Here is a 15469-nt window from a genome sequence, read left to right on the forward strand (position 1 = left end):
TGATTTGCGCAACCTGGCCAAGTCTTTATTTTTAAAAGGGCTTCACATGGGAGATTTAAACTCATATTAATTACTGTTTGAAAAAACAAAAAAATAAAGTTTTAGTATTTGCATATTCTCAACCGAGTCTTTTTCTCAAAACCTGCATAACAAAAAGGCTTCGACTACATAGCCCCAGGTGGTACGTATGTTGAACCTTTCATTTTGGTATCTGAAATGACTCAAATACTCTTGGCCTAAAGCACATGACTTTGAAAAATTCTAAATGGTATTGGGATTTCTTTCTAAGAAATTGATATCCTTCTCGTCGTAGTAGTATTATTAGACATGCACGATATGTTAGTACTACGATGATTTGATGAGCGATTCATAGTCACTTCATAGCATGAAAATGCATGATGATTAAAAGAAAATCATATAAATAGTGATGATTCGCCTTCATAGACAAGATGCTCGATTTGTTTTGAAAGACCAGAGCATGTAAAATGGGTCGTCAATTAAAAATAAAACTTGACATACTCATTCGTCTCTTTAGTTTCGTCAAGGGAGAGGATGAGATGATACAAAAACTCTAATGGACACGTTGTTAACAACTATTCTTCTCGAGTAACAATTGAACTCGGTGTCTACAATAATCAGAGTTAGGGGACGGGGCTACCAAAAATTATCCTAGGTAGTAGATCTCATAGACTTCTGTAAAAGTTTGGATGCATCTCTTGTCATGTATACATGTGAGGAATTCTCTCTCGGTCACTTGCCATTCCCTTAGGAGCGAACTCAACTAGTTGTCGGGGTATCAAAATACATAGAATAACAAACCCCCGGACAGTCTAAGTTGTTTATGCGTATCCTCAGAAGAGTTAATATCGAAACAAGATTATCATACTCATTTTACTTATTCTAAACTGCACATCACGAAAGGAACAACGCATATATTAGTCTTGTTCTTAATTTTAATATCTATGCACCTACCGATTTTTTATAAGTTTGGTTCATTTTATGGGTACATGTGATGATTAGATTGGTACGGCAATCAATGGTATGATAACTTGATGATATCAAGATCTCACACTTTCTCTGACGTTTCGCTCTTGAGGACATTTTGTAATTTGGTATAAGGGTTTTTTTGAAATTTCACTTTTTGTGTAAACTTTAATTATTAAAACCTCATTTTGAATCTATATGGTTTCAATGAATATACGAAAATACAAATCTACTGTGTGTTTACTTGTTATTTCAAACATCATTTTTCGTTGAATTGCTATTTTAAACTCTAAAAAAAATGATTATAAAGCTTTCAAACCTTTCGTAAAAAATTACAAGTCCAAAATTTTTGGGGGCGTTATAGTTTTCCTCGGATCTGTCATTCTTATGATCCGTGATTGCACACTTTTGGTATTGGGCCCCATAGCTGACAGGCTGTATCCCAAAGATGGAGGATGATATGGCTCAAGCTGAAAGTATGCAATCACATTTTACTTTATCCTCCCTCTATATTCTTACAAAGGCTCCACTTATCTGGTACAGGTGACCTAGACTTCACAAGTTCAAAACCCATGGAGATCGTTCCTTGCGCAGGGTTGAAGCTGAGTGTACTTCTAAGTGAGCAGGAGGACCTTAAGGGTTTTATTAACTTGAGGCTTGCCAAGGTTTTTCTTTTGACCTTGCCCAAAGAAAAAATTACATGGACCAGACTTGACCATGGTATCCTTGTCCAAATATATACAATCATGAGAATTGGGTTATATAACCATGTGTACGTGGCTAAGGCATAAAGCAGGGGTTTTGACTGTTCTATAAACAGAATTTCAGAGGCTGTATCACAATGTCGTACTTAATTGCCCTTTGCCATGTATTATTTAAATTTTGGAAGACTAGCTGAGCAATTTTCATAGACACGGAAAGGGGTGCAAATGGGTCGGATATGAGCTGGATCATGTCAGATCTGAACTTGGTTCTGAAAACATAAAATAGATCCAAATCCAACTCTAGATTTGAATGATATTTGATGAGGTAGGATAGAATCCTAAACCAAAACAAATATGATAATTTTGCCCCAAAAAATAAAAAACAAGTTTTTTTTCACGTAAGAATGCAACCACATCTGATTTTATGTGAATCTGCAACAGGAAATGCTATCTTGGATTTGGATTGAATAAATGACAAAACAAACCCGATCTATACGTACCCCTAGATATAGGGGTTTCTGAGATCTAAGAACCAGTTTTAAGAAAATGATACTAACCATATTGGTTCTGTACGAATTTCAGTACGTCAAGTCAATCCGGAGCTGGCGACTAGCTTGGGCAACCCGAGATCCAATGCCATCGGATTGAGATTGAATAGGTAAGGTGGGGTACGGATCATCATGATGCTATCCATTGTCCAATGAACTGCATCCACCTCATGAAAGATGATGGTCACCGAATCCCATTGTGGAGATTTTTTTTTAGGCAAGGAAGAGTTATTTGCTTGGACAATTTTTTCAGGAAATTATTCTCGTCGTATTTCTTAAATACTATTATGGGTGGGCATCGGCCCGGCCCTGCCCTCTAATGGACCAGGTTGACCAGGGCATTGAATGGGCTGGCCCGGTCAACAGGCTGGGTTATTGGCCCAGTTATTAATGGGCTCGGGTTTGAAGATAAGCCCATGGCCTGACCCATTGGCCCAAACTGTCAATAGGGATGGCAATGGACCGGGGCGGAGCTGGGGACAAGATCTCCACCTGCACCCCCATCTCAAAATTCTACCTTTCATCCCCGCCTTCACCCACACACGAGTTTTGATTTTAACCTTCATCCCCATTTCATGTCCTCCATCTTTGGTCCAGACTAGGTGAAGCGGGGTGGGACTCTTTCTCCCCGGTCTCCTGTCATCCTCAAAGGTATTCTAGTTATTTTACTAACATGGATCAGGGACAGGGCTAGGGGTGGCAAAACCTGACACGACCCGCCAACCCGCCTCTTAGGCGGGTTCGGGTTTGGAAAAAATGAACCCGTTTAATAAACGGGTCGACCCGCCTAACCCGTTTATTAAACGGGTCGGGTTCGTGTTAGGGGTATGCCAACCCGCCTGACCCGTTTAATAAACGGGTTAGGCGGGTGGGTCGACCCGCCAACCCGACCCGTCGACCCGCCAACTCGTGCCAACCCGCCACCCTGACCCGTCAACTCGACCCGCCTACCTGCCAACCCGATCCGTCAACCCGACCCGCGAACCTGAAAACCCGTTTACCCGACCCAACCCATTTATTAAATGGGTTGGCGGGTCGTGTCGGGTTACCCGTTTATTAAACGGGTCGGGTTCGTGTTTGCCACAGCCGACCCGTTTAATAAACGGGTCAGGTTCGGGTTGAGGTATGCTGACACGCCAACCCGACCCGATTGCCACCCCTAGACAGGGCAGGGTGGGCTTGGGGAAGCGTAAATCCATTCCCGCACATGTTTTGATTCTAACCTCCATCTCCGCCTCTATCACAGTTTCATGTCTTCCATCCCTGATCCAAATGGGGCGAGGCGAGGCGGGGCCCTGTTTTCCCTCTGTCTACTGCCATCCTTATCGATCAATGTGAAGTGGGCTGGGTCCGACCCCATCTTAAAATGCATAAATGATTGACTTAAATTATGGGTTGATGAGAGAATAGCAAGTTCTCATGCAACTAATTAGGTAAATAGTAATAATTAACAAATAGCAAGTTTTCCTGCAACTAATTACTTAAATAATAATAGTTATCCAAGTTACTGTGTAATAGTTAATTTTTAAAAAAACTAATAAATAAGTCAGGCTCATTGGACCGACCCAAGCCTGACCCATGCATATAACAGGTTGGGTTTCAGCCTTATACGTAACGGGTCCTAGCCTAAAATCATGGGCCAAACCCAGCCCATGGCAGGCCGGGTAGGCTTGACCCCATCGGGCCGGGCCTGTTGCCTACCCCTAAATACTATAAAAAACAGAAGCATGGGTAATGAAGGACAAAAAGTTTATTCTTTATAACTTTTTCTCAAATGACGAATTTATCGTGTCTTTCTTGAATGAAATTATAGATTTATTTTGGCATTTGCAACTTTTTTTCAGAAAAAATGAATGCATTACTAATTTTTTTGCACAAAAATAGGAGTTACCTATCCATGTAAAAAAAGAATGGCATATCCCCAAAACATACATCTCTCTCTCTCTCTCTCTCTCTCTCTCTCTCTCTCTCTCTCTCTCTCTCTCTTAATACTGTCTCCTATTTTTTTTCCATTAAAACCTTCCTGGACTACAAGTGATATAGAAAACTATTTTTTGCTTCAATAAAATTTTTCATGTATTTTATTTTTAGATGTATAGATATTGTTTATTAATCATATTTTTGTCATAATAAATTTTTTTAATATAAACTTATTTATCTAGAGTCGGGACATATGGACGGGCTGCTATAGCATGCTCGTTTCACTAAAGAATATGAAAAGATTGATCAAAACTATGAAAAAACAAAAAGTATATAGAATTGGAATCAAAATGACAATAAAATTAGAAATAAGCAAAAATTTTAATATGTCATGATTCTATCACGAACTTGAAATCCTTTGAAGTTTTTGAAATAAAACTAGGAAGAATCGAGCTTGCAACTTGAGAGAAGATATATAGGTTATATTGCAGCTAAATCATAAATGGTTGATTCAGGTTGGATTAAGGCCTGTTATTTCTATCATAAAACTGGATCCGAGGAAAGGTTGGAAACTATGTCACAGAGACACGCCATTTTGGCTGTGTCCCTGGTGACACAAGGGGACATGCTCAGACACCCTGAGATGGACACCGACATGTACGGCTTATTTTAATAGTTTAGTTTAGTTTTATTCCAACAAAATTTTCATTTTTAATATTAAGATATTCAAAAAATAGTTTTTTGTTCATTAAAAAATTTTAAAAAAAAAAATCTGTCCTCGTGTCCCATTTTTTGAAAAAAAAAATCGAGCTTTCCAGTCAAATCTGAATCCCGTGTCCTCCATTCCACGAATCATTGCGACATAGGTTGGCAATGAGGGTTTACCATGAAAAAAGTAGAAGTGTACCAGCAGTTAGGACATTAGCGCAATGCCCTAGCTACACACTGAACCACGGCAGATCAAGGACGCCCCTGACTGGTATTCGAACTTGCAACGTCCCTGTACAAGGTGACGTGCACTAACTGCTCCTGCCAGACAAGCGGAGCCCCCCCCCCCCCGATGGTGGCAGGTCAATTCGTTATCAAGAGTTAGATGCGTCCGCCACCTAGGCCAAATGTAGGCCACAAAATAAAAGAAAATCTGAAGAATTAGCGGCCACGTGGACATACTGAACCGATAAGGCAGAGATAAGGATCAGACGACGAAAGCCGTCAGATGGATATGGTCTGCTTCACCAACGGCTCACGATCAGAACGCAGGATACACCGCCAGAACATAAACCACCATAACACGAACCTCAGTTTCAGCACCCCCACCCAAATCCCAACTCCACTCAATTCCAGAGCCAAACAATGGCTGCTGCTGCCACCACCGGAGCAACTTCCACCTTCTTGGGCAGCCGTCTGCACAACGTGGGGGCCAACGGCGGTAGGTTCCAGGCCAGGTTCGGGTTCGGCGGGGGGAAGAAGGCAGCGAAAAAGCCGGCCAAGACGTCGAAGGTGGTGTCGGACCGGCCGCTCTGGTTCCCAGGGGCTAAGGCGCCCGAGTGGCTGGACGGCACCCTCATCGGCGACTACGGCTTCGACCCCTTCGGGCTGGGCAAGCCCGCCGAGTACCTGCAGTTCGAGCTGGACTCGCTGGACCAGAACCTGGCCAAGAACGTGGCGGGCGACATCATCGGCACCAGGTTCGAGAACAGCGACGTCAAATCCACGCCCTTCCAGCCCTACGGCGAGGTCTTCGGCCTTCAGCGCTTCAGGGAGTGCGAGCTCATCCACGGCCGCTGGGCCATGCTCGCCACCCTCGGCGCCCTCACCGTCGAGGCCGTCACAGGTGTCACCTGGCAGGACGCCGGCAAGGTAGGTTCACTTCCCCATTGCATTTGCACCCATTCACTGTAGTTATTCCACAAGAGGGAGGGACGATTCATCTTCTTCGATCCTTCTTTTCTTTTCTTTTATTGATCAGGTGGAGTTAGTGGACGGGTCGTCTTACCTGGGGCTCCCTCTCCCCTTCTCCATTTCCACGTTGATATGGATCGAGGCGATCGTGATCGGGTACATCGAGTTCCAGAGGAACGCTGAGCTGGACCCGGAGAAGAGGATATACCCCGGCGGCCCCTTCGACCCACTGGGCTTGGCCACCGACCCCGACAACAAGCCACGGCTTCAATTGGCGGAGATCAAACACGCTCGGCTGGCGATGGTTGGGTTCCTTGGCTTCGCCGTCCAGGCAGCAGCCACCGGCAAGGGTCCCCTCAACAACTGGGCCACCCATTTGAGCGACCCACTCCACACCACCATCTTCGACACCTTCTCTTCCTCCTCTTAATTACAATCATAAGATATTCAGATCAGAGGGCCATTGTACTCTTGGTTAAGACTTAAGCAGAGCTGCTGTAGTACTGCTATTACTGTATTTTCCATCATGTAAATCACCAAAGCTTTTGCGTCATTTGATCATGCGTGTGTGTTCTTATTTTTAAGTCATCCCTAATGTCAGCGTGCCACAGAGAATGCTGCTTTCTCCTCCTTTCTTCCTACGTCCCAAAGACACAGACATGAACCGGGACTCTGTACGAGTATCAATTAGACGCGAATTCACAATTTTATTTAACATAGATGGGACGTTAAGACAAAAAGTCATGGATTGTTTCCGGGGAAGGTGGTGTGTTCTCCCCGGACGACGGCCTCTTTGATTGCAAAGACTTAAGTATTCTTTCTTGTCACGAGACATGATTCAAAAAAATGATAAAAATATTCTTTATTCAAAAAAAAAGAAAATGATGGTTTAAAAAAAAGACAAAAATATCTTTTATTCAAAAAGTCGAAGATGATGTTAACTCTTAAAAGTCTAAACAGCGAAACAAACATAAAACACTCTTTCTTTTTCGTTTGAACTTTCTGTCATCATCATCTTCTTCTTCTTCATCCTTCTCCATGAAACAGTGTAAAACCATATCTCTCTCTAGAGAAGAAATTAAGGAAGGTAAAGAGTAGGTGATCCGATGGTGATCGGCATCCACTTTCTGCTAGCAGTGGCCAAAATGTTGTCATCGTTCAACGGGCAACCGCCTAAGGCGACCCTTCGCCGCCTTCGAGGGACATCTACAACAGAATCGTCCTCCAATACACCTACAACAAAGTCTTTCAAAGTACAATCTGTCTACCTCTACATCGACAATACTTTCGATCAGGGCTATGCCTTCTAGGCCACTATAACGCTGCTCAGCACGAGCGTTCACACCCTCAAGTCTTGACGTGCATTCATCGGGTTCTGGCACCACAAGATCCTCATCTCGACCTTCGGCGTCGTGCTCTTCGACAGGACCCACCTCCCCGCCAACGTCGGGAATGGCACGTTTCTCTCCGGCTTCTCCATCACAGACTTCAAGACTGCCATCGGGACGACTGGCGACTACAGCCTGGTCACGACGAAGATCGTGCTCAAGGGGCGGTGTTCGGCATCACGATTTACGATTTACACACAATAACGATTTACGAAAATCGTGTAGCGCAAAAAAAATGGCAAATCGCAAAATCGAGTAACAATTTATGAAAATCGCGTAGCAAAAATAAATAAATGGCAAATCGTTATGCGATTTTCGTAAATCGCTATATCGAGAACAATCTATTACTCGTCTCGTAGAGAACATCTGGGCACCACCAGGCGCAACCAACATTTAAATCACGATAAATTTCATAAATATCACATTTAAATTGTGGTATTTATGTTTTTCATAATTCTCGCGATATTTTGAAAATCTTGCGAGAAATTGCAGTTTTAAACTTTCAGGCATTTTTTCGTGAGATTTTCATAAATCTCGCGATATTTGTCACACTGCTCTGGCCTTTTCTCGCCCTCCCCGCGACCCTACAACCATAGGGCATAGGGCCCCACACCCCCCTACTCTCTCATCCTCTGCCCTTGCCTGCGACCCCACAGCAGCACAACCACAGGGGTCGTCAGGTCGAGCCCCCGCTCTCTCTCTTTCAATCTTGATTCCCTCCCTCTGACCCCACCTCTCTCTCTCTCTCGAATTGTTGTGTGTCCACTCCCTCGACCACCACAAGGCACAACACTCCCATCGGACACTATTTAGAGGCACCAAGGCAGCCTTCGGCCATCTGACGCAATGTGCACACCCTAGTCGTAGGGCGCACAGGGGGAGGTCCTTTGTCATTCCTGCACGCTTTGATTAATATTTTTAGTTAGTATTTAATTAAGATTTTATTTTAATTTTTTTTATTAGCATATAAAATTATGATCATTGGTTGTTAGGATTAGGGTTCTTATTTACTTTTTCTTAAATAGTTGCATTTCAATAACTAGGATTTAAGGTTTTTTGTGTTTTTTTTCTCAATTAGCTTTCAGGTTTTTTTCTTAATTATATATATATATATATATATATATATATATAATTTTTAAGTTTTAACAGTTAACAACATTAACACTAATGAAATATAAATCAATTATCACAATATCAACAAATCAATTCATCATCATGCATGCAAAAAATCAAATTAACAATCTACAATTCTATTCTATATCTTAAAAACCAACACCACAATTATAAAAATAATCAAACAAGTAAAGCAGAAAAGAAGTAAATTATATAGTATACTAACAAAAGAAACAAAAAATGCATAATTACATACCAAAGTATATCCTACACAACGTATATGACGATGAAGTAATGGATCCTAATAATTTTTTTCTTCATCATGAAATGCATCCGTAGAATAAAGTATGGGCTCAGATAAATCCATGTTTGTAATGTTGAAACCATGATTTCCCTCTAAGTCACACTCTTCTGGGTTTACATCCCAAAATTTGGATGATCCTTGTCTGCATTACAAACCCAATTTTAAAATGTTAAATACAAGTATATTTAAATAAAAAACTAAGAAATAGTTAAATAACTAAGAGAGCAAATTAATACCTGTATTCATCATTGGTTCGCGAAATTAGTCAAAGATTTGAATGAACATGTACTAAATCCTCGACACACTTGTTGGTGAGTTTGTTTCTCTTCATGTTCTGCATTTGAGAATATATGCTCCAATTTCTTTCATAACATGATGAACTAGTAGGCTGGGATAGCAATCTCAATGCAAGACATTGGAGAAAAGGTGTTTCTGATCCAAATGTTGATCACCATGTAATAGGATCTATATTATCCGTCTCTCTCGCGAGTAATGTTTGTCCATATAATCTTGAAGATACAAATTTTCTAAACTCTTGTGTGACTTGATTTAGAATATGTGATTCTGGATAAAGTCTTGTCATACACATATTTCTATGCCTTGATAGCTCTGGGTCTAAATTTAGAGGGACACAACAAATATCACCTTCTTGCCACTTTTTTGCATAATATTTTGGATTAAGAGAATGTGTCATGTAATGCAAATGAGTGTTGCTCTTATCCCATCTTCTTACTAAAACTGAATGAATATGGTTAAAAAATTTTGAATCATCTAATGCAGGATTTTTTCCTTCATGTTGAAAACTACAACTTATATTTTTTTAATCATATTATCTCACATTTCATAAACTTTATGAATCATGGGCTCATCATTATCAGCTTTTCTCAACATTTCTCAAATAGGATGAGTAAATTGAAAGAAATATATGACCCTGTCTCAAAACTCATCATCAACAATAAATTTCTTAATTTCTTGAGCCTTGACATCATCATCAGTACGATAGAATGTCTAATTCTCATCAGTCACCATGTTAACCAAAGTATTCTTCACTTTCTTATCCTTCTTCACTATCACAATGATAGACACAAAACATGTTTCAACGACCTTCAACAATTTCAGGTTATAGCATTAGCATGATGATGGTCAACAACAAAATTCCTAATGCTTTTGACATTTTTCTCTAATTCTTCAATCCATGAACATAAATCATATGTTGGTGAATTTTCTTCTTCTTTAGGGTTGCAAATGCTCTTGAGGGTCAAATTCAAGCTATGTGCTACCCAGAGACTCCAAAAAATATGAGGATACTCACTCTCCAAACTCAATGTTGCACTTTTACAAACTCAAGCATTGTTTGTGATGATTTGTACTACTTTCTGATCACCCACTTCTTTTATTACTTCTATAAACAATCCCTTCAAATACTCAGCATTTTTATATTCTTCTAATGCATCAACTGCTTTCAAGAATACTAAGTCACTAATCGAAGAAGCAATAAAATTGAATAGTGGATACCTTTGAATATCTGTCCACTCATAAAAAATAATGAAAACTCCATTTTGCTCCCATGAATATTTTTTAATTTCTAGTAATCTCTCAACATTTGCCCTCTCTTCTGTAAGAAGTGTGGTTCATATTTTTTCTGAGCTTGGAGGTACATAACCACTCAAATTATAATTTGCCAAAAAAATAACTAAATCCTTCCAATAAGGATTTCTAGCTGCATTAAATGGGAGTAAACTAGAATAAAAATACCTCGCTACTTTTTTATCCATCTTCTCCCTTCCATATGTATTGAATGATGCTTGTATCATTCATCTTCCTCTACCTCCTACATTCACTTTTTTTTTTTAGCATCTTCTTGGTGGCTTAAAAATGGCACACTAATTGCACAAGAATCATTCATTGTCTTCATCTTTTCATATTCTTATTGTATTGTTTTCGCATTGCCTCATCAACTCTTCTGCATCCTGAAATACCATGTTCTGGTATCTTCAATAAATGAGTCTTAACTCTTGTGTAAGACCCAACAAAATCTCTTTCACATAGCTTGCATCGAAATCTCTTGTATCAACCACCTCCTCTTCCAGTTTTTGCATGCTTATCTACATGTACCCATAGTGACCTCGCATCATCACTCCTACTACAACTATCAGCAACACCAGTAGCAGAACTCACATGTGAGGATGAGGATGATGCAAGTCATTTCCCTTTATCCGTCATTTTTGTCCTGAAAACACAAAAAAAGTTATAATTTATATTAAAATCAATCAATTATGCACACAATCAAGATTTATAATGTTGAGTGCAAAGCAGGAATCGGTATACGACAACTGAAAACAAAGATATGTGAGAAATAGAAAAGAGTAAAAACCACATTGAGTGCAAACTTCAAAGCAATAAAAGTCAATTTTAACAAGCATTACCAAAATTTTAGTTGGACAGACAAGCTAATATCAAAAAATGTGAATCAGTTGGACAAATTCACATTCATTCTGAATTTTCAATGCACATTTAAGACTGCAAGTCTGTAACAATAATATAAAAATATAGAATGAAACATGCACTATTGTAGTATCTTCTAAGCATATTCACAATAAACAAACTTTTGATATTGCATTCAGATGACAGAGAATGGATGAACAAAATTTTAAATATGTATCTCAACAGGATTGAAAGAACAATAATCAGATTTGCAAAAAAACAAATTTTTTTAAATCAAACCGTTCACTAGGAAGGACATAGGATCACTGTCAAACATTAGAGGACATCAAAACTGAACTCCACAGAGAATCAGTTTGACGCCAAGTACTAGAAAAATGATAACACTTATAGGAATCTAATAAAAAATATTTTATTTCAAGGAAAATGTTTAAACAAATTATGTATACACAATTTTTTTCCTACTTAACGATCAATGTTAACAATCTGATAGCCAACAACAATATCACATAAATCAGTCATAAAAAAATCAAATCACAGCATTAGGAAATGACAAAGAGGAGAGGAGAGGGAGTCAGAGAGGAGAGGAGAGGAGAGGGAGTCAAAGAGGAGAGAAGGGAGTCCAGTGAGAGAGAGTACCTGAGGAGGAGTGGTCGGCGGCAGCGTCGGGGTCCAGCGAAGAAGTCGATCGTCGATCGGCTTCGGCTTCAGGAGGAGAGGAAGGGAGGATTAGGGAAAAATGCCCTAATCCTCCTCTTCGCAACCCTTTTCATCGGGCAAATTTTTTTTAAAGTCTAAAACTGAACAAAAATGATCATAGGTGCGTTGACCGCATCGGGTGCCGCACCCGCATCGCGTTGCGTTGATGCGGGTGCGGCACCTGGTTGGCCAAATCCTTGTGACTTAGGCTAAAACATAATGACAATCAAATGGTGTAGTTCCCTAATCCAATGTTTCCTAGCATGGTGTCGCTATCATATTTCGTCATAGTTGGCAAACTCGTGACTCGGACTTGGATCGCCCGACCCTCGACTTGCGGGTTGACTTGGTAACTCTGATTTTTTTAGTGTTTTTTTTAATAATACCTTAGTCTTACATAACAATAAAATGAAGAATAATGAGAAAATTCATCACCACACACACACAGAGAGTCTCTCGACTCTTCCCCTCCTTCCCCATTTCTAAAACCTTAGGCCCTCCCCTCCATTTTCGGTGGCCATCACCACCGAGAGAGAGAGAGAGGGGGGAGCGAGAGTCAGAGAGAGAGTACCTGAGGACACCCATGGAGGTCGGCGGAGCTCGCTAGAGGTCTAGGACTCTAGAACTAGAGAGGGAGAGAGAGAGAGAGAGAGGGTAGGGCTTGGGAATCGAAAACCCCCCAAACCCTAGTCATTTTGGTTTTTCAGATTTCATGCAATTTTAAAAATGACTAGTTTACCCTTTAAGAAAATAGAGTTTCTTTTATTTTTTGGGTAAAAAATTACTAAAGGCTAAAACTGTCCAAGCCCCCCCCTCCCCAAAAAGGAAACTTGCTTCTCATTTAAAAGGGTTGCTTCCCCGCGCATTTCATGCTTCCGAAACGTGTTTTGGGGTAGCGTGCTTCCCCGAGTCTTATAGCGTTTCTGGTAAACCTGGTAAGTACCCCCAATTGGTATATTGGAAAAAAAATTCAGCCATCTGGGCTTAAACTTGTAGCAAGTCTGTCAAAGCCGTTAGAAAGCTTTTGAACATTAGTACTGTATTCTTAAACAATCTGATAAAAGCTAGAGGGAATCTTAGATATTCCTTTCCCTTACTGATGTCAATTGTTTCTTTACAGATGATAAAGCTGATTAAGATGCAGGCTTGCAAGTAAAAATCACTAATATGGGATCTTAGAGTCTTTTGTGGTTTTTTGCAAATAAGACTGCCACAGGTGCATTAATGGGACTAGCCATTTCAGACCGATATGCAAGCATTGTCACAGTCCATGGCCATTCGATGAGCCCCACCTTGAACCCAGACTCAAAAACTTTTCTTGGGTCATTAACTGGTGACCTTGTTTTGGTGGAGAAACTGTGCCTGACCAAGTATAAGTTTTCACATGGTGATGTAGTAGTATTTGGGTATGATTGTTGTTTTTATGGTGTTGCCATTTGCTTTCTTCAACTGATCACCTAATTTTCATAATAGAGGTCAAATCAAGTGGTCTATAATATATTGTTGTTTCACAATTCTGGGTTCAAACCCAAAGGCACCAGCTCTGTCTCCTAAAAAATATCAAAACATTACAATGCATTACTTTATTTACTCTTCTTATGTGATTGAGATTAATGTTCTTGCTTTTGGTTGTTAAACTAAAAAATACAGTAACCCAAGTAGCCACAAGCAGTCACTTATAAAGAGAATAATAGCTTTGCCTGGACATTGGCTCAGAATACCTGAGACATGTGAAATACTAAAGGTTCCAGATGGTCATTGCTGGGTCGAAGGTGATAATTCTGCAAATCACACTGATTCAAGGTCTTTTGGGTCGGTAACCAGTTCTTGCTCTAGATGTTTTTCCTGCATATACATTTACAATAGCAATTATGAAAGAACTTCACCTCTTCTATTGAATGATGAAAGAAATTGGAAAATGATTTCTTGACCATTTGTATGTTTCAGAAAACAGGTCTTAACAACTAATTGTTATGGAAGTTTTCCCCAAAATTTACCACAGCTTTTCTGTTAATACCAAAAGTGCAGAAGAATTTTGTATGATTGATAGGTTGAAATGGTGGAGACTCATCGTTTGAATTTGGCCTAGGTCACGGGCTATTTCAGAATTCCCTGGAAAATTATGTCTGCTTTATATAATGTTCTATTTAACCCCTCTAGGAAACTTGTGGTGTCAACAGTATCCCACTTATGAAGCAACTCAACCAGTAGTTGCTATTATGGATATTCAGAACATTATTGAAATGCACAAACTGATTTGGCCTGTTTAATGACCACAAACTCATGAACCATTGTGCAGCTAACCGTATGTTTTTCAGTGAATCACTCATTTCATTTTGAAACTAGTACTTCCAAGAGTTTCCTTAGCATTTGAAGCATGTCATTCCAGGTTCACAAAGTCATGGACCTTTGTGCAGTTAACCGTATGTTTCTCAGTGAATCAGCCATTTCATTTTGAAACTAGCAATTCTAAGAGTTTCCTTAGCATTTGAAGCATGTGATTCCAGATCCCACTCGGCCTTATCAAAGGGAGGGCAACGCATGTCATCTGGCCTCCACAAAGGATTCACGAAATAGACAGAAGAATGCCGGCTGGGAGGATTTCATCCCTTTGATATGGTCAATATTTAAAGTCCGGTTACATTTCTGCTCTTGCTCTTCAAATTCCTTGCTGATGCTGCTGCGCTGCTTGTCTTGTGTTTTAGGCTCGGTGGCCAATGCATAGGCATTTAATTTGAGATTGCAGACCAACCAACTTGTAGAAAGGGAAATAATAATAGAGAATTTAGATTGGTGACAGGTAGTGCCTTTTGTTCTTTATTGATGTAAAAAGTAGCTCGAGTCTGTGGAGAATGCTTTGTTGAACTGCTTGGATTATATTCAGCTTAAGTTGGCAATGATTTTTGGATATTGCCTTTGTATCTCTTAATCTGTTTGGTCATGGTTCCATCTACTTTTTCTATTGAAACCATTGTAACGACTTATTCAAGCAATTCAGGTGGATGCTGAAGTTATTGATGGTGCCACGTTGTGGTTACTGTCTCTGCCGTTGGTATTATTTATTATTAGTGATGATGGTGATGCATGAATGATAGCTTTTGAATAGTAGAGGATCCAAGTGTGTCAAGGATGAACAAAAATCATTTTACCTTCGTCTACTCTCATTGTTCAGAATGATAATACAACCTGGTTATTATGTAGAGGAACTAAGACTACAAGGGCTCCACTCATCTGGTACTGGTAGTAGTGACTTGTGAATTAATGTTGCCAAGTTGGTGGGGAAGTCATGAGTTAAAAACCCATGGGAGGTGTTCTTTGCCCCAAGGTGAAAGCTGGGTGTATTCTCTGGTGGGACAAGGGTTTATGAACCGGAGGCCTGCCATTCTGCGGTTGGTGATGGAAGGTTTTCCTTTAACTTAGCATAAAAAAGAGAAAGGTATGGAATTATGACTTGTTGTAAGACGG

The 15469-nt window shown here is 40.1% G+C and overlaps 1 protein-coding gene and 1 pseudogene across 1 annotated transcript; both read left to right on the top strand.

Moving 5' to 3' along the window:
* The first annotated feature begins 5448 nt into the window (after positions 1-5448).
* Positions 5449-6619, top strand: LOC149823140 (chlorophyll a-b binding protein CP29.2, chloroplastic-like). The gene is made up of 2 exons (XM_090018681.1): positions 5449-6016; positions 6126-6619. The coding sequence occupies exons 1-2, from the start codon at positions 5510-5512 to the stop codon at positions 6486-6488; spliced, it is 870 nt and encodes a 289-aa protein (XP_089874807.1). The 5' UTR covers positions 5449-5509; the 3' UTR covers positions 6489-6619.
* Positions 6620-13171: 6552 nt separating this feature from the next.
* LOC149823141 (uncharacterized) lies at positions 13172-14619 on the top strand (annotated as a pseudogene).
* Positions 14620-15469: the final 850 nt, after the last annotated feature.

The sequence above is a fragment of the Nuphar pumila genome, chromosome 10 (assembly GCF_984573655.1).
Source record: "Nuphar pumila chromosome 10, dmNupPumi1.hap1.1, whole genome shotgun sequence".
Classification (NCBI taxonomy): Eukaryota; Viridiplantae; Streptophyta; class Magnoliopsida; order Nymphaeales; family Nymphaeaceae; genus Nuphar; species Nuphar pumila.

What these genes read in the sequence shown, in the direction of transcription:
- LOC149823140 (XM_090018681.1), top strand. Translation starts at nt 5,510, where the DNA reads ATGGCTGCTGCTGCCACCACCGGAGCAACTTCCACCTTCTTGGGCAGC. An exon ending in CCTGGCAGGACGCCGGCAAG is followed by an intron (nt 6,017 to 6,125) that starts GTAGGTTCACTT and finishes TTTATTGATCAG; the next exon opens with GTGGAGTTAGTGGACGGGTC.